At 47.6% G+C, this 19,990-nt stretch overlaps 1 protein-coding gene across 1 annotated transcript in view; it reads right to left on the reverse strand.

Annotated features, from left to right (window-relative positions):
* Window positions 1–1,492: 1,492 nt before the first annotated feature.
* Window positions 1,493–19,990, reverse strand: part of ZDHHC24 (zinc finger DHHC-type containing 24) — a 143,164-nt gene continuing 124,666 nt past the window's right edge. Inside the window, exon 4 of the mRNA XM_030219969.1 lies at window positions 1,493–2,333. Coding sequence (XP_030075829.1) covers window positions 2,062–2,333 — 272 coding nt within the window. The 3' untranslated portion in view covers window positions 1,493–2,061. The remainder of the gene's footprint in view (window positions 2,334–19,990) is intronic.

The following is a 19,990-nucleotide window of genomic DNA, read 5'->3' on the forward strand; positions in this document are numbered from 1 at the left end:
TGCTTACAGTAGCTGTAAGCCACATCAGCTCCCAGTGGGACAACCCCTTGCTGCATCGGCCTTGTTGCAACAATGTGCTGGCTTCAGCAGGTGGTCTGGGGAAACAGAACCTCATCTGAACAGCTAGCGCCTGACTCCTGCCTTTCAGCACGTGCAGATCGGACACTTTCCACAGAGGGGCAGACTGCCTGCTCCACCCCCCCCCCCCCCCCCCCCCCGCCAGCTGAAGCCTGAGTCCTTGGCTGATGAGTGACCACCACGACGCTTTAAACCCTAACACCAGCTCCAAGCTGGCATAGGGTTTCAAGCGGTAGGTGCACCCTTGTAAGATGTGCTGTTTTTTGAGTATCTCATCTGCATGTTTTTAATATCATTTGCATGTCACTTGCGGTGTTCCTGCCTGTACACACAGTTTGTCATGGTAGGGCCTTTTGTGCATTCTGCGCTGATAAATGCGGGTGCTAGTCTGATGCTAATGGCCTCTAGCACCGTTTACCTCTGAGCATTGTAACATAGTAGATGACGGCAGAAAAAGACCTGCATGGTCCATCCAGTCTGCCCAACAAGATAAACTCATATGTGCTACTTTTTGTGTATACCTTACCTTGATTTGTATCTGTCATTTTCAAGGCACAGACCGTATAAGTCTGCCCAGCACTATCCCTGCCTCCCAACCACCGGCTCTGGGACAGACCGTCTAAGTCTGCCCAGCAATATCCTCGCCTCCCAACCACCAGCCCCGCCTCCGACCACCGGCTCTGCCACCTGATCTCAGCTAAGCTTCTGAGGATCCATTCCCTCGGAACAGGATTCCTTTATGTTTATCCCACGCATGTTTGAATTCCGTTATCGTTTTTCAACAGGAACCAACACCTAGTACTGATAAGAACCAGCACTGACTCCTGGACCTTAGGATGAAGAACACTTACTTAGACTTATATAAACCACAGCAATTCTGTCTTGCTAGCCAATAAAGATCAAAGTCATTTTTAACAACTTATCGGCCCGTACTTGTCAGTGCAGGCAACTCTGCGTTCTCCTAGACCTAAGTCTTCTTATCTTTGAAGAGGGCACATTTTTTGATCCTTTTGCCCAAGGCTACTTCTTTGCATACAAATAGCATGGACATCGCTAAGATTTGGGCCTACTTTTGCTAATTCTTGTGGAGGACAAGGATGAACAAGGAAGGCACATAGCCCAACACACTAACTGAAGCTCCAGCTGTGGCCAAGAGGCAATGCTACACAGGAAATTTTCACAAAAGCCGTTATATTGTGTATTCCATATGCTTAGTTTTCTTATTTAGCAATAGGCAAGACTATATGAAAGATGTGGTACTGTTGAAAAAACATATACCTTAGTGTTAAATGTGTGTGTGTGTGGGGGGGGTTAACAGAAAATCTTAGTGGCCCTTTTACAAGGGCGTGCTAGCATTTTTAGCATTAGCGTTTGTGCACTAAACGCTAGAGATGCCCAAATATTCTTATGGGCGTCTCTAGTGTTTAGCACATGCTAAAAATACTACCGAGCCTTTGTAAAAGACCCACTTAAAGAGTGGGTCTCCCATTCCTTTCACATAAAATCTCTGGACATTAAAACAGACCAAGTTAAAAAATGTAAAGGTGTGGGAAAATGTACGTAAATGGAGGAACCATATCATTTTAATTGTAAGAGTATTCCCTTACAGTTTTTGGTTTCATTAGTGTGGAAACATAATGCTTCTGCGATTACAGAATTGCAAAACCCTCTTATACACAGTGTAAAAGAACAATATCAATAGTTTGAATGTATGGGATGGTTTAATCAAGACAAAAAGCAGACCAAAATATGAATGTATTTCTTTGTGAAAGTCAGTGGGTAAGAAACTGTACAGCATAACCTGGTTAGATTGTTCCTTCCTCATAGACTTTACATTTGTTCTATATTTGACGTGAGATGGTGAACATGCTCGATCGGCCAGTGCCTGTATTACAACCCTCCTTCCCTCTCCTATGATCTAGTATATTGCAGCGTTGAAATTCAGAGCTCAGATGTCCTCAGAAGGGGGCGTTCTTGTGGTGCTCACATTTCAAAGTGAACACCGTCACCTGGCAAGGGTGAAGATATTAGTGGGCACAGCCAGACCAGGTACCACTGGCTCCCCAATGCTTCTCGTACATTGTGCCACCAACAGCCTAGGTCATATCGTTGATCCCCAGCAAACCACTCCCGGGAAGTGGAGCCCCGGGTGAGCAAGATGGAGTGAAAAAACAGGAAAGCAGTGCAGAAGAGGAAGCCCATCACACACGTATCTGCTACAAAGGCAAAGATAAAGGCTGAGCCGCCGACCTGACCTGCCAAATATAGAAAGAATAAATTTCAGAACCACTGGAATTTGTTTCCCTAGCATATAGCTCTTATGATCACATCCTTCTCCCAATTATAAATGTGACAGATTTAACCTTTGAAATGAGTTAGTGTTCTGGTCACACTGGCAGAACAATTCACAATTTCCTTCTTTGGATGTTACTTTATAAAGGACCTTCCCCTCAGCCTCCCAATTTTGTGCCAAAAGAAAACATCTTTCAAGGTCCTTTGAGTTAAAAATTTTTCCTTTATGTGGCAGTGCTAAAATCTAGTATCCCTTTATCATATAGAAAGATCCCCATCTGCCTTCTGTAAAAAAACAAAACAAAACTTCCTCTCTATTGTCATGTGATATTTAATAGAATCTCCACTATTACATTCTTTTCTAATGTAAACAGCTTGGACACAGGTAAGAACCTTTTTCAATCATAAGGTCACATCCATTTTAGAGGGATCTCATATTGCTGCATATTGTATTGCAGTTTGTATAAATGTACATATTCAGCATGTACACACAAAAATATAATGTATTTATTAAAATGGACTTGGGGAAAATCGACTGCTAATTTCTGGGATAAGCAGCTTAAAATGTTTTGTACTTTTTTGGGATCTTGCCAGGTATTTGTGACCTGGATAGGCCACTGTTGGAAACAGGATGCTGGGCTTGATGGACCTTTGGTCTGTCCCAGTATGGCAATACTTATGTACTTATGTAAAAAAATAAACATATGCTTTCATAACTAAAAATTCATGAAAACAAAATTAAATTTTGAGAACAGAATAAATCATTAAGGGGGCCCTTTTACAAAACTGCAGTAAAATTAGCAGTTATTGCAGCATATTTAATCATGTGGTAGATGCAAATTTTATGCTGCATCTTTTGTGGGCATTCTCATGTATTAATGTTCCCAATAGTGCGCAGTACCTGCATAGAGGTAATGTGGGACCACATACCACCTTCTATTTAGGAGGCAGTAATCAGTCCCATGTTAAACAGTGCAGTGTGCTAACTGAATAATGCTTCCACACCCATGCCCCCTGACCGAAAAATTCAACAAAAAACAAATAAAACATGGTTTAACATGCGGAAACAAGCAAACCACTGCAACATTCCTTCACATGGTTGCACGGTAGACTGTTTCCAGGCATTAACCAGACGTTAAGTGCTTAACACACTAAGGGGTCCTTTTGCAAAGCAGTGGTAGAAAGTGGTCTTAGTGCACCCTTATGTGGGTCTTTCTCACGTGTTAAGACCATTTCTACTGTAGCCAGAAAATGGCCAATTATCCATTTTCCAAATTAATGGCATGCACTAATGTTGCCATTAGTGTGCATCCATTACCAAAATTAGTGCATGAGCCTATTTTATGGGGAGAAAGGGCTCACTAATCAGTTAGCATGTGTCAATGTCGACACTCTGATTAGCACAGAAATGCCCACTCTTTCCCCCCCCCCCCCCCCCCAGATATGCCCCATCAACCAAAACATTTTTTTAAATGAATTTTTAGCACGTGGGTAGCCCTTTTAAGTTGCGGTAAGCATGCATTAGTGCTTACTGCAGCTTGGTAAAAGGACCCCTTTGTTTAAAGCAATTTAATGGCCCTTTTACTAAAGACAAAACTCTAAGGGGACAAAGCTATAAAGGGCGCTAAGGAACTAAAAATCTTGTGCTAAAATAGTACTCTATAACATCTGGGTGTTCAGATTCCATTATAGAATAGAGTGTAAGTCAGCATTTGCATGGCAACATTTAGACACTAAAACAGGAAAAACACCTCTATGAAAAGTCCAAAGAGGGCAGAAAAGTTGAGAGTGCAACACGAGCTTCAAAGCAGGAAGTGTTGATAAAATCACCTTTATTGCACCAAAGAGAGACCCGACACGGGGCCGTGTTTGGCGGAAAAAATGCCTGCCTTAGGGGTCAAGAGTTACACTATAAAAAATATGAACATAATATAATTAAAAGGAATGTAAAGAGCAGAACAGATTAAAAAATAAATGAAAATACATAAGAAACATAGGACTGCATGTACAAATGTAAAAACAGATTTAAACTCTAGACAATATGGTAATCATAGTAAAATGATGCAAAACAAAATGTGGTCATTACGTATATTGACCTTACGATGTGACAACATAGTAAAGCTGACTAAAAAAACAAACAAGGTTTGCATGAGAAGTGGATGTTATAAAACCAAACAGAGAGAGACATTCATATAGAAAATGTATACCAAATGTTTTCCTGTTATTATATATTGCCCTTGTCTCCCTTGTTTCCTTCCAATGTTTCAGTGCTTTTTCCATTATTATATTCCTTAACGATACTTTGACTTTGACCAGAATAACTCATCACAATGTAATCCATAACCGAGTTGTAAGAAATTGTATTTCCACGATTTATAATGTATTGTAAGCCACACTGAGCCCGCAAAAAGGTGGGAAAATGTGGGATACAAATGCAATAAATAAATAAATAAAATATAGAAAGATGGGAAAAGCCATTGGCTTTAGTCCTCTCCAGGTTAGAAGACCAAGGCTCGCTTGCACTCTAAGGTGTGCAGAGCACTTTCGCTAGGATGGACATGAGGTTTTGGGAAGAATGTTGGCAGGACAACTAAGATGGAACTCCAATACTACCTTAAGAAGAAACTTAGGGTGCATGCGGAGAACTACTCTGTTATGATGAAACTTTGTGTAAGGTACATTAGCTACTAGGGCCTGAACCTCACTGACTCTGCGAGCTGAAGTGACTACCACCAAAAAAAGACCTTCTAGGTTAGATACTTCAGATGACAGGAATCAAGTGGCTCAAAAGGAGCTTTCATCAGCTGGGTGAGGATGTCGTTGAGGTTTCATGCCACAGTAGGAGGTTTGATGGGAGGTTGTCAACAGGAAACCTCTCATGAAGTGAACAACTACAGGCTGTACAGAGACAAGCTTTCCCCCTACACGATAACAATAAGCACAGATTACACTGAGTCTTCAAACCAGACTCAGAAGGTATAGGAGGCATTCAAGCAGTTTTGGGTAGGACAAGAGAGAGGGTCTAGGGCCTTACCTTCACCCAGATGGCAAACATCCTACACTTAAAAGTATAATATCTCTTAGTGGAATCTTTTCTGGGAGCCAACAGGACTTTGGAGACACCCTCAGACAGTTGTAGCTATGCAAGTTTTATGCTCTCAACATCCAGGCTGTGAGGGTCAGGGACTGGATGATGGGGTGCAGAAGAGACTCCTCGTTCTGCATGATGAAAGTTGGAAAACAGTCCAGTCTCTTCAGTTCCTTGAAGGACAACTCCAGAAGAAAAGGGAATCAGATCGGTCTTGGCTAGTAAGACTATATGAGGATCATGGTCCCATTTGAGTTTCAGCAGAGTCTTCCCTATTAGAGGATATTAATACAGAAGACCTTTTCTCCAATCAAGGAGGAATGCATTCCATGTTAGTCTGTCTTGTGACTTGAGTCTGGAGAAGAACTCAGGGACCTTTGTTGTGGAGATAAATGGCAAAAGATCCATCGAGGTGCTCCATTCGTGGAAGATCTTTCAGGAAATGCCCATGTTGAGACTACTTATGCAGTTGCATCACTCTGCTCAAACTGTCTGCCAGGATGTTCTGCTTCCCCATCATGTACAGTATGTGGCTCAGAGTACCACACCATGACTGGTGGCCTACTGCCACATTCTGACAGCTTCCTGGCACAAGGGGTAGGATCCCATACCCACTGGTTGTCTGTTTGAATTAAAATAATTTGGTTTAGCAGTCGAGAAAGCCTTTAGAGTGTTCCATATCGCCTGTAGCTCTAGGAGGTTGATGTGAAGTTCAGTCTCTGAGTGGACCAAAGACCATGAGGATTAAGCTTGTCTACATGGGCTTCCCACCCCAAGTTCAATGCATCCATTATCACCACCCGCTGAGGAAGCAGAATTTGGAATAGGAGTCCCAGGACCAAATTGGGCTGAATCATCTACCAGAGAAGTAAATGAGCCAAACTCTGGGGTGATGGAGACAACATCCTCAAGACTCCCTGTGGCTGGACACCACTGGGAAGCAAGGGTCCACTGGGCGCTCCGCAAATGGAGGCGAGTCATGGGAGTGGAATGCATAGTTGAGGCCATGTGGCCTATCAATCTCAACATCTGCCGAGAAAAGACCTGCTGGCTGCTGTGAACCTGAGTGAAGATGGCATCAAGAGAATCTGCCCATGCCAGTGGCAGGTAGGCCTGAGCCTGTATTGTGTCTAGCAGGACTCCTATGTACTCCAATTGTTACACTGGGAGAACATGGGACTTGGGTTAGTTTATAATGAAACCTAGTAGCTCCAACACCTGAAAAGTTCCTGAGCACCTTCCTTTGATGTGCTCTTGACTAGCCAATTGTCCAAGCAGGAAAACACATGCTCTCTCAGTCTGTATAGCAATGCTGTGATTGTAGCAAGACACTCTGTAAAACCTCTGAGGGGAGACGTGAGATCAAATAGCAAGATGCAATACTGGAAGTGATATTAATAAAATATATTTATAGTCTGCACTATCATGAAATTCTGAGTGGGGAACAAGTGTACATGCATAATAAAATTAAAAATAATACAGACAATTACATCATAAACATAATATCACAATAAAATCAGTAATATATGGCACAGTCAGTTCTTAGTTCAAAATGAAAGTGACATTATGCCTGGAGAAACATATGCATCTTCTTCTTGAACTGTGCAATATTCACTACTGAGTGAAGCTCAGAGGGTAGAGCATTCCACAACTTTGGACCAATAATATAGAAAATAGAAGATCTATATTCTTCAGTATACACTTTGGGATCTTGCCAGGTACTTGTGACCTGGATTGGTCACTGTTGGAAACAAGATACTGGGTTTGATGGACTTTCGGTCTGTTCCAGTATGGCAATATGTATGTACTTATGTACTTGACGAAAACCTGGATTATCAAGCAGGTGTTTTTGAGAAGATCTCAGATAACATGAGGGCTGATAAAGTTTCAGAGTGTAACAAAGCAGTGGTGAGACAATTATTTAAATTCTTAAAAACCAATAGTAATATCTTAAACTCAATGTGATATTTCATAGGCAACCAATGCAGAGACTTACGAATAGGAGAAATATGATTGTAGCATGAAGTACCTGTAATTACCCTTGCTATAGAATACTGGGCAAATTGTAATGCCTTCAGTAAACTACTGCAATGCCGGTAGGGCTTTATACGTCTGACTATTCTTTTTTTTTAAACAATATATTTATTGATTTTCATCCAACAGGATACAACAAACATGTCATTCACATGGTACAATAAGCCATCGTCTTCTGTTAATTATAGAAAGTTTAGAATCAAACTCCTTGCCCCCCCCCACCTCCCATTCCACCCTACCCCCCCCCCCCTCCCCTGAGGTAACTCAACACGTACATCTCAAACTCTTGAGGATCGGACTTACTAATAGGTTACATCACCAACCCTCTCCACTCCATATATGTGTTCCATGTTTTAAGGAAACGAACCAATGTTCCTCTTCTAGAAGCTGTCATTTTGTCCATTATACAGCAAAAATCTAATTTTGCCAGCACCTGCTCCACCGTAGGAGCCACCACCTGCTTCCATAACCTGGCTATCAAGGTCCGAGCTGCTGTGACTATATATACCAGCAAACCATGTTGTGCTTTACGGATCCCTGCCTCCGGAATGTTAAGCAGACACAAACCCGGAGACAGTGTGACCCGAATCCCCAATTTCTCTTGTATTTGGGCCATTAGGTTCGTCCAGAACTTGTGGATCACCGGGCACTCCCACCATATATGCCAAAATGTACCTTGTGCCCCACATCCCTGCCAACAAGTCGACGTCCCTGTTTTAAATATACGGGATAGCCTGTGTGGTGTAAGATACCACTGATAGAGCATCTTATAGCCATTTTCCACCAGTGGTGTCGACACCGTGAAGTTTAGTAATGTTTTAAAGATCTTTAGCCATTTTTCCTTCGGATATTGGACTGCTAGTAAAGCTTCCCATTTTTTAATATAAGGAGTCAGGGGGAACGAGTGGTGCAATAGTGCTTTGTAAATTCTAGATATTCCGCCTTTTCCTGCCCCAGAGTCCATGGCCCGTTCTAATTCAGTAATTTGTAAGGACAGGTCATCCTTGGCTTTCCGCTGTATAAAATCTCGGACCTGCATATAGTGAAAGTTATCCCTGTCCACCAACCCATATTCCTCCTTTAAAGTGTCAAATGTGCAGCAGTGTCCCTCCTCCCATAACTGGCCTAGTACTCGCAATGATGCTGCCGACCACTGCCCATATACACGCTCCTCCCGACCCGCTGAAAAATCCAATGCAAAGATTATGGGGGTATTTAAATGATACTTCCGACCCGGGAACCAGGTTGTTCTGCAACTGATCCATTCTTTCAAAGCCACCCCCATTTGGCCCTGTAATCCCTGTATAAGACTCTTCAATGACGGTATAGGGAGCCAAGGAACCGCCCATAATGGGATCCCCTTCAAACCCCACTGTGCTGCATGTGACCACGGTCTGGTGAGTCCTTTCTGACCTATAGCTAACATTTGGAATAATGATGCCCTATAATATAACCAAAAATTCGGTACCCCCATCCCCCCATCCTTTCTAGATTGATACATTTCTAGCAACCCGCGGGGGTCTTTTCCGCAAGATAAAGGCGAAGACCTTTCGGTATAGCATCTTGAAAAATGTTTTCGGGATTTGGATGGGAATTGCCATAAACAGGTATAGGAGCTTGGGGAGTATAGACATTTTCACCGCCGCGATTCTGCCCATCTAGGACATCCCCAGCCCACCCCACCTTTCTAATTCCATGAATAGAGCTTGCGTTTTAGGGACAAAATTTGCCTGAAACAAGTCCATCGTGTTCGGGGTTAAATTCACCCCTAAATAGCGTATAGCCTTTGGTGCCCATTTAAATGGGAATAGCGGCTGCAAGCTCTCCTGTAATCCTGCTGGAAATTGAATAGCTAAGAGTTCTGATTTCTCTGTATTAATTTTTAGGCCTGCTACCTCCTCATATATTTTAAGAATATCCATCACTGCACGCATAGACTCTTCAGGATTTGCTAAAGTTAGAAGGCATCATCCGCATAGAGCATTATTTTAGTGTCCTGTCTCCCCATGTTTATGCCCTGAATCCGTGGCTCCTGTCGAACCATCCGGGCCAGCGGTTCCATAGACAAGACGAACAGCAAAGGGGACAGCGCACACCCCTGCCTCGTGCCCTGGAACAACTCGAACGGAGCTGTACTCCTACCATTGATTTTTAATTGAGCCAGCGGGTTACGATAGAGCGCCATGACCCAATGCAGAAACTGTCCGCTGAATCCTACGTATTCTAGCAACTTGAAAAGAAAGGGCCACAACACTCTATCGAATGCTTTTTCTGCATCCACTGACAGGAAAACCGCTGGCTGCCCTATCTGCTGTATTCTGTCCAATAAATATTGTGCTTTTCTAGTGTTATCAAAAGTCTGCCTAGTTGCGACAAAACCTGCCTGGTCCTCATGTACCAGGCGTGGGAGCACTTTTTGTAGTTGCGTCGCCAGGATAGTGGTGAAAATTTTATAGTCAGTTCCCAACAGGGAGATTGGCCGATAAGATCCACAATTCTGAGGATTCTTATTGGGTTTGAGTAACAACACCACACTCGCCAACCTCCACGAGTGGGGGAGTGTAGTCCCCGTCGTGATAGTATTAAGCACACGAAGTAGCACCGGTGATAGAATGGCTCGGAAGCACTTATAAAACCGGTTGCCAAAGCCATCTAGCCCTGGTGCCTTCCCTCCCGGCAATCCCTTTATAGCTGTTTCAATTTCCTCCTTCTCAATAGGGGCCGATAACATATTCCGCTCTGTTTCCGTCAAAGTGGGGAAATCTACCCTCTGCAACAATGTGTGTATTGATCCCTCTTCTGGGAGGGTTTCTGGCTGGTATAACCGCTTATAGTAATTCACAAATTCTCTTTGAACGTCCTCCACCTGATCCCAAACCCGACCTTCCTCATCTGTTATGCTATTAATATTATTGCGGTTAGCTAATTGTTTTAATTTGTATGCCAATAGCCTACTAGCTTTGTTGTTAAACTCATAATACGCTTGCTGAACCCTTTGCAGCTGTTCCTGAATGCTCCTATTTTCCAATGCTGGCAATTGCACTCGAGCTCTATGTAGATCTTCTTGGATATTTGGTGCAGTCTGTTGCTGCTTCACCTTGGTATCAAGAAGATCTATTGTGTCTCGCAGTGCTATTTCCTGCTGTTTAACCTCTTTATGTAAGTGCGCTTGTAAGGATATCATCTTACCACGCATCACGACTTTTAGGGTTTCCCACAATATCTCAGGTGTGACATCAGGTGTATCGTTTATGCTAAGAAATTCTTTTAATTCCCCTTCAATTATTTTCACCTGTTTAGGTTCATTTAGCAAGCTGTCCGGAAATTGCCAGTTTCTCCTCCCATCCATCACCCGTCTACCCCGCAATGAAAGAACCACTGGAGCATGGTCAGACCATGTAAGTGTCTCTATTTCTGTAGATATAACCTGTAGCATTAAACCCGGGCTACCCATCCACATATCAATTCTGGAATGTGTATTATGAGGGGCTGAGTAGCATGTGTAATCTCTTTCTGCATCATGTAGAGCCCGCCATATATCCACCAATCCCCATATATTCAGGAAATAGATTAGTCGGCTACGCTCCGCCTGTGCGTAGTGCGTAGCCTCCCCTGTATTATCTACCTTAGGATCCATGGTAATATTGAAATCCCCTCCCAACAGTATCTCTCCCTGAATAATCTTTGCCATTCGAGAGCTGACCTTTTCAAAGAATTCACCCTGTGCTTGGTTAGGAGCATAGATGTTTACTATTGTATACAATTGGCCCTCCATTTTGCCCACCAGCATTACAAAACGACCCCCATTGTCCCTCGTCACATCAGTAGTGTCCCAGGCCAGTCCCCGCTTCAATAATATCCCCACACCTGCTGTCTTTCTCTGCAGCTTATTGGATGCCAGATATTGTAACGGGTAAAGCGAATGCTACATATCTGTAGAAGGTATTCTCCGAGGACAGCAGGCTGATTGTTCTCACTGATGGGTGACGTCCACGGCAGCCCCTCCAATCGGAATCTTCACTAGCAAAGGCCTTTGCTAGTCCTCGCGCGCCAATGCGCACCGCGCATGCGCGGCCGTCTTCCCGCCCGAAACCGGCTTGTGCCGGCCAGTCTCATATGTAGCAAAACAAAGACAAGGGAAGACACAACTCCAAAGGGGAGGCGGGCGGGTTTGTGAGAACAATCAGCCTGCTGTCCTCGGAGAATACCTTCTACAGGTATGTAGCATTCGCTTTCTCCGAGGACAAGCAGGCTGCTTGTTCTCACTGATGGGGTATCCCTAGCCCCCAGGCTCACTCAAAACAACAACCATGGTCAATTGGGCCTCGCAACGGCGAGGACATAACTGAGATTGACCTAAAAAATTTACCAACTAACTGAGAGTGCAGCCTGGAACAGAACAAACAGGGCCCTCGGGGGGTGGAGTTGGATCCTAAAGCCCAAACAGGTTCTGAAGAACTGACTGCCCGAACCGACTGTCGCGTCGGGTATCCTGCTGTAGGCAGTAATGAGATGTGAATGTGTGGACAGATGACCACGTCGCAGCTTTGCAGATCTCTTCAATGGTGGCTGACTTCAAGTGGGCTACCGACGCTGCCATGGCTCTAACATTATGAGCCGTGACAAGACCCTCAAGAGCCAGCCCAGCCTGGGCGTAAGTGAAGGAAATGCAATCTGCTAGCCAATTGGATAAGGTGCGTTTCCCCACAGCCACTCCCCTCCTATTGGGATCAAAAGAAACAAACAATTGGGCGGACTGTCTGTTGGGCTGTGTCCGCTCCAGGTAGAAGGCCAATGCTCTCTTGCAGTCCAATGTGTGCAGCTGACGTTCAGCAGGGCAGGAATGAGGACGGGGAAAGAATGTTGGCAAGACAATTGACTGGTTCAGATGGAACTCCGACACGACCTTTGGCAAGAACTTAGGGTGAGTGCGGAGGACTACTCTGTTATGATGAAATTTGGTGTAAGGGGCCTGGGCTACCAGGGCCTGAAGCTCACTGACTCTACGAGCTGAAGTAACTGCCACCAAGAAAATGACCTTCCAGGTCAAGTACTTCAGATGGCAGGAATTCAGTGGCTCAAAAGGAGGTTTCATCAGCTGGATGAGAACGACATTGAGATCCCATGACACTGTAGGAGGCTTGACAGGGGGCTTTGACAAAAGCAAACCTCTCATGAAGCGAACAACTAAAGGCTGTCCTGAGATCGGCTTACCTTCCACACGGTAATGGTATGCACTGATTGCACTAAGGTGAACCCTTACAGAGTTGGTCTTGAGACCAGACTCAGACAGGTGCAGAAGGTATTCAAGCAGGGTCTGTGTAGGACAAGAGCGAGGATCTAGGGCCTTGCTGTCACACCAGACGGCAAACCTCCTCCACAGAAAGAAGTAACTCCTCTTGGTGGAATCTTTCCTGGAAGCAAGCAAGATACGGGAGACACCCTCTGACAGACCCAAAGAGGCAAAATCTACGCTCTCAACATCCAGGCCGTGAGAGCCAGGGACCGGAGGCTGGGATGCAGAAGCGCCCCTTCGTCCTGCGTGATGAGGGTCGGAAAACACTCCAATCTCCACGGTTCTTCGGAGGACAACTCCAGAAGAAGAGGGAACCAGATCTGACGCGGCCAAAAAGGAGCAATCAGAATCATGGTGCCTCGGTCTTGCTTGAGTTTCAACAAAGTCTTCCCCACCAGAGGTATGGGAGAATAAGCATACAGCAGACCCTCCCCCCAATCCAGGAGGAAGGCATCCGATGCCAGTCTGCCGTGGGCCTGAAGCCTGGAACAGAACTGAGGGACTTTGTGGTTGGCTCGAGATGCGAAGAGGTCTACCAAGGGGGTGCCCCACACCTGGAAGATCTGTCGCACTACACGGGAATTGAGCGACCACTCGTGAGGTTGCATAATCCTGCTCAACCTGTCGGCCAGACTGTTGTTTACGCCTGCCAGATATGTGGCTTGGAGCACCATGCCGTGACGGCGAGCCCAGAGCCACATGCTGACGGCTTCCTGACACAGGGGGCGAGATCCGGTGCCCCCCTGCTTGTTGACGTAGTACATGGCAACCTGGTTGTCTGTCTGAATTTGGATAATTTGGTGGGACAGCCGATCTCTGAAAGCCTTCAGAGCGTTCCAGATCGCTCGCAACTCCAGAAGATTGATCTGCAGATCGCGTTCCTGGAGGGACCAGCTTCCTTGGGTGTGAAGCCCATCGACATGAGCTCCCCACCCCAGGAGAGACGCATCCGTGGTCAGCACTTTTTGTGGCTGAGGAATTTGGAAAGGACGTCCCAGAGTCAAATTGGACCAAATCGTCCACCAATACAGGGATTCGAGAAAACTCGTGGACAGGTGGATTACGTCTTCTAGATCCCCAGCAGCCTGGAACCACTGGGAAGCTAGGGTCCATTGAGCAGATCTCATGTGAAGGCGGGCCATGGGAGTCACATGGACTGTGGAGGCTATGTGGCCTAGCAATCTCAACATCAGCCGAGCTGAGATCTGCTGGGACGCTCGCACCCGCGAGACGAGGGACAACAAGTTGTTGGCTCTCGTCTCTGGGAGATAGGCGCGAGCCGTCCGAGAATCCAGCAGAGCTCCTATGAATTCGAGTCTCTGCACTGGGAGAAGATGGGACTTTGGATAATTTATCACATACCCCAGTAGCTCCAGGAGGCGAATAGTCATCTGCATGGACTGCAGGGCTCCTGCCTCGGATATGTTCTTCACCAGCCAATCGTCGAGATATGGGAACACGTGCACCCCCAGCCTGCAAAGTGCCGCTGCTACTACAGCCAAGCACTTTGTGAACACCCTGGGCGCAGAGGCGAGCTCAAAGGGTAGCACACAGTACTGGAAGTGACGTGTGCCCAGCTGAAATCGCAGATACTGTCTGTGAGCTGGCAGTATCGGGATGTGTGTGTAGGCATCCTTCAAGTCCAGAGAGCATAGCCAATCGTTCTCCTGAATCATGGGAAGGAGGGTGCCCAGGGAAAGCATCCTGAACTTTTCTTTGACCAGATATTTGTTCAGGGCCCTTAGGTCTAGGATGGGACGCATCCCCCCTGTTTTCTTTTCCACAAGGAAGTACCTGGAATAGAATCCCAGCCCTTCTTGCCCGGATGGCACGGGCTCGACCGCATTGGCGCTGAGAAGGGCGGAGAGTTCCTCTGCAAGTACCTGCTTGTGCTGGAAGCTGTAAGACTGAGCTCCCGGTGGACAATTTGGAGGTTTTGAGGCCAAATTGAGGGTGTATCCTTGCCGGACTATTTGGAGAACCCACTGATCGGAGGTTATGAGAGGCCACCTTTGGTGAAAAGCTTTCAACCTCCCTCCGACTGGCAGGTCGCCCGGCACTGACACTTGGATGTCGGCTATGCTCTGGTGGAGCCAGTCAAAAGCCCGTCCCTTGCTTTTGCTGGGGAGCCGAGGGGCCTTGCTGAGGCGCACGCTGCTGATGAGAGCGAGCGCGCTGGGGCTTAGCCTGGGCCGCAGGCTGTCGAGAAGGAGGATTGTACCTATGCTTGCCAGAAGAGTAGGGAACAGTCTTCCTTCCCCCGAAAAATCTTCTATCTGTAGAGGTAGAGGCTGAAGGCTGCCGGCGGGAGAACTTGTCGAATGCGGTGTCCCGCTGGTGGAGCTGCTCTACCACCTGTTCGACTTTCTCTCCAAAAATGTTATCCGCACGGCAAGGCGAGTCCGCAATCCGCTGCTGGATTCTATTTTCCACGTCGGAGGCACGCAGCCATGAGAGCCTGCGCATCACCACACCTTGAGCAGTGGCCCTGGACGCAACATCAAAGATGTCATACACCCCTCTGGCCAGGAATTTTCTGCACGCCTTCAGCTGCCTGACCACCTCCTGAAATGGCTTGGCTTGCTCAGGGGGGAGCGCATCAACCAAGCCCGCCAACTGCCGCACATTGTTCCGCATGTGTATGCTCGTGTAGAGCTGGTAAGACTGAATTTTGGCCACGAGCATAGAAGAATGGTAGGCCTTCCTCCCAAAGGAGTCTAAGGTTCTAGAGTCCTTGCCCGGGGGCGCCAAAGCATGCTCCCTAGAACTCTTAGCCTTCTTTAGGGCCAGATCCACAACTCCAGAATCATGAGGCAACTGAGTGCGCATCAGATCTGGGTCCCCATGGATCCGGTACTGGGACTCGATCTTCTTGGGGATGTGGGGATTAGTTAAAGGCTTGGTCCAGTTCGCAAGCAATGTCTTTTTTAGGACATGGTGCAAGGGAACAGTGGACGCTTCCTTAGGTGGAGAAGGATAGTCCAGGAGCTCAAACATTTCAACCCTGGGCTCGTCCTCCACAACCACCGGGAAGGGGATGGCCGTAGACATCTCCCGGACAAAGGAAGCAAAAGACAGACTCTCAGGAGGGGAAAGCTGTCTTTCAGGAGAGGGAGTGGGATCGGAAGGAAGACCCTCAGATTCCTCGTCAGAGAAATATCTGGGGTCTTCTTCCTCTTCCCACGAGGCATCACCCTCGGTGTCAGACACAAGTTCACGGGCCTGTGTCTGCAACCGTGCCCGACTCGACTCCGTGGGGCCACGTCCATGATGGGGGCGTCGAGAGGTAGACTCCCTCGCCCGCATCGGCGAAGCTCCCTCCGCCGACGTAGTCGGGGAGCCTTCCTGGGAGGCGACGGCAGCCGGTACCGCACGCGGCACCGACGCCGCAGACCTCACCTCGGGCGATGGGCCAGCCGGCGCCACGCTCGACGGTACCGGTGGCGCAAGCACCGCCGGTACCAGAGGGGTAGGGCGCAGCAGCTCTCCCAGAATCTCTGGGAGAACGGCCCGGAGGCTCTCGTTCAGAGCGGCTGCAGAGAAAGGCATGGAGGTCGATGCAGGCGTTGACGTCAGAACCTGTTCCGGGCGTGGAGGCTGTTCCGGGCTGTCCAGAGTGGAGCGCATCGACACCTCCTGAACAGAGGGTGAGCGGTCCTCTCGGTGCCGATGCCTGCTGGGTGCCGACTCCTTCGGCGACCCAGAGCTCTCGGTACCGACATGGGAAGGGGACCGGTGACGATGCTTCTTCGACTTCTTGGGACGAAGCATGTCACCGGAGCTTCCCGGTACCGACGAGGAGGACGTAGAATCCAGCTGTCGCTTCCTCGGGGCCGAGATCGAAGAAGGTCGGTCTCGGGGGGGCTGTACCGCAGGAGCCCTCAGGGTAGGGGGAGACCCACCCGAAGGCTCACCGCCACCAGCAGGGGAATGGACAGCCCTCACCTGCACTCCAGATGAAGCACCACCGTCCGACGACATCAGCAGACGAGGTCCCGGTACCACCGACGTCGATGCAGCTGTCTGATGTCTCGGCGCCGATGCAGAGGGCCGATGCCTCGATGCACTCGATGCACTGGCCACCGAGGTGGAAGGTCTGGACGCTGAAGACGTCGATGCACTCGATACCCCTGGTGCCGATGCCGACGAAGAGCCCGAGAACAAAATGTTCCACTGGGCTAACCTCGCTACCTGAGTCCGCCTTTGCAAAAGGGAACACAGACTACAGGCCTGAGGGCGGTGCCCAGCCCCCAGACACTGAAGACACGACGCGTGCCTGTCAGTGAGCGAGATTACCCGGGCGCACTGGGTGCACTTCTTGAAGCCGCTGGAAGGCTTCGATGTCATGGGCGGAAAAATCACGCCGGCGAAATCGAAAGACGAAATGGCGAAATTTGGCACAGAAAAAAGGGAAATTTAGACCGGGGCCTAAGTAAGGCCTACCCCGACAACAAAAGAAAACTTAACGGGGCGAAAAAACTCGAAGTAGAGGGAGGAAAAACCAAAAGTGGTTAATCCAAATAATTTCTGGGATTTCTCACAGAAAGCAGTCGAAAAACGACGCGCGAGGCCGACTTTCCGGGGCACGAACGGTAAAGCACAACTGTACCGAGCGCGGAGAAAAGAAGACTGGCCGGCACAAGCCGGTTTCGGGCGGGAAGACGGCCGCGCATGCGCGGTGCGCATTGGCGCGCGAGGACTAGCAAAGGCCTTTGCTAGTGAAGATTCCGATTGGAGGGGCTGCCGTGGACGTCACCCATCAGTGAGAACAAGCAGCCTGCTTGTCCTCGGAGAACGTGAATTACCCAATAAATGTTCATGTCTCTCCAATAAGTGTGTTTCTTGTACCAGTATAATATCTGCCCCTATCCTACTGGCCTCTTTAAAAAAACTCTTTCGTTTTTGTGGAGAGTTTAGGCCACGGGCATTGAATGAGATCAGTTTTATCGCTGCAGTCATTGATCTAGCCAGAAGAACATCGCTATTAATCCTTTCATACAATAAGTCCCCCTCCCGATAGCCTTAGGATCTTTTCTTTTCTGAGTTACCCCATCACCCCCCCCCCCCCCCCCCCCCCCCATCCCCTTTGCATCCAGTGGGACATCCTATTCCCACCCATTAGTTGAGAGAGCGGTGATCCCTCGCATGCCCTCCCAGCTTTATGATGAAAAAGTATATATATATAGCAATATCATTATAACACCCCCAGATCAACTTCTGCGAAAGTATAACCCCACATATACCTCCTTCAAATTGGATTAGAATAGTCCCTGTCACACATTAGTTCTCAAGGTCCGTCTTTAGCGGTAGGACTTTGCTGCTGGCTGGGTTGATGCCTGGTGAGTCGCCCCTTGCCTCTGGTCACCCATGTCCATCCTTGGCGGGCCGAACGCAACCCAGCATCCGCCGTGGTACCCGCTCTTTCCGGCACTGTCTCGACCTCTGGCCAAGTAGCTCTAGCTTCCTCCACGGTCCGGACGCGGTGCCATTTTCCATCCATGCTGTAGGCCAAAGCAAATGGGTATTGCCATTTGTAGGATACATGTTGATCGCGTAGGTATCTTGTGAAGCTCCTTAAAGCCGCCCGTCGTTGCAAAGTCGAAGGCGCCAAGTCCTGGTATATTTCAATCGGGATCGTATCCCATTTAAGATCGTCCTTTTTCCGTGCTTCCCTCATAATGGCCTCTTTGATCTTATAGTCCGAGAGGCAAGCTATGATGTCTCGAGGTATATTTGCACGAGCGCGTGACAACACTCTATGTGCTCAATCTATCTTTATATCCTCCGGGGCCACCTCGTGCTGTTCGTCCGACAGAAGCATGCGCGCTATCTGCTGCACAATCTTTTCACAGTGCAGATACTCTGCCTGTTCAGGGATACCCCGGATCCGTATGTTAGAGCGTCTACCTCGATTCTCCAAATCTTCCACTCGATCTAAGAGTGTATTGTAGATTTCTTGTTGTTCCTTAAAAGCTGTGTTCATTGTGCTTAAAGCCTCTTGCTGCTCATCTACACGATCGTCCACCTCTGCCACGCGTCGGCCCATCTCTGCTATTTCGCCGCGAAGCTCCGCGGCTAATTTTGTGATGTCTTTGCGCCCGCCTTTCACTTCTTCTCGAATCTCCATAAGGAAGGCATGGAAATCGCTCACTGAGAGATCCACATCTCCCGCAATTCCACTCTTCTCAGCCTCCCGGGTAGCGCCTGCGGCCTGCGCCGCTCTCGGCCCAGCCGCCATCTTGCCTCCCTCCGACTGCGGCTGGTAGGAGAAAGCTTTTAAAGTTTTACGCGGCCCCGATGACTCTTTACCGGCCATGAGTACACTCGCTAAGACTTCCGACGCTTGTTTTGAAGGTGACCTGGGGGGAATAAATCACCGCTGTTGCTTAAAAACGTGATCTTTCTCGCTGGGCATGCAGAGCTCTTTGCTCACGCCGCCATCTTACAGCGTGACGTCACCACTCCCTCCACGTCTGACTATTCTAAGTTTGTTAATTACTTTCATAATTACATTCTGACATTATTTCTTTATTATTAGAGCAGAATCAAGTTGAACTCCCAAATCCCTAATTTTCTTCAGTATTGAAATTTCAACTGTATTAATTTTAAGCACAGTAGGGATGACCTCTTCCAGACAGCCTGACAAAAAAGAATTTGGGTTTTAGAAATGTTTAGTTTTAACCGGTTTCTTTCCATCCATTGAGTAATGCTCTTGAGATATATTCAAAATTTTGCAAAAATACCCTCAAATGAAATCTCAACTGGTACTAGAAACTGAATGTCATCGGCGGTACTTCCCTACTAGAAATCTGAGATACCTCCTGTAAAGGTGTAAGCATCCTTTAAGTCCAAAAAGTACAACCAATCACTTTTCTCAATTACGAGAAGAAGGGTGCCCAAGGAAATCATCCTGAACTTTTCTTCGGCCAAGAATCTGTTCAGGGCCCTTAGTTTTAGGATAGAATGAAATCCCCCCCCCCCCCCCCCCAATCTTCTTGGGCATGAAAAAGGAATGAAATCCCTTCCCTTCTTCCCTCAGTGGAACAGTTTTGACCACATGGGCCTTGACAAAGGAAAAGAGTTTCTCTGTGAGTTCTTCCCTATGCTGAGAGCTGAAATGTTGCTCCCAGAGAGCTACCTGGAGGTTTGTGGTGCAAACTGAGACTGTAACTGGTCCGGACTATTTTCAGAGCCCACCAGTC

This window comes from Microcaecilia unicolor, chromosome 11 (genome assembly GCF_901765095.1).
Source record: "Microcaecilia unicolor chromosome 11, aMicUni1.1, whole genome shotgun sequence".
In the NCBI taxonomy this organism is placed as follows: Eukaryota; Metazoa; Chordata; class Amphibia; order Gymnophiona; family Siphonopidae; genus Microcaecilia; species Microcaecilia unicolor.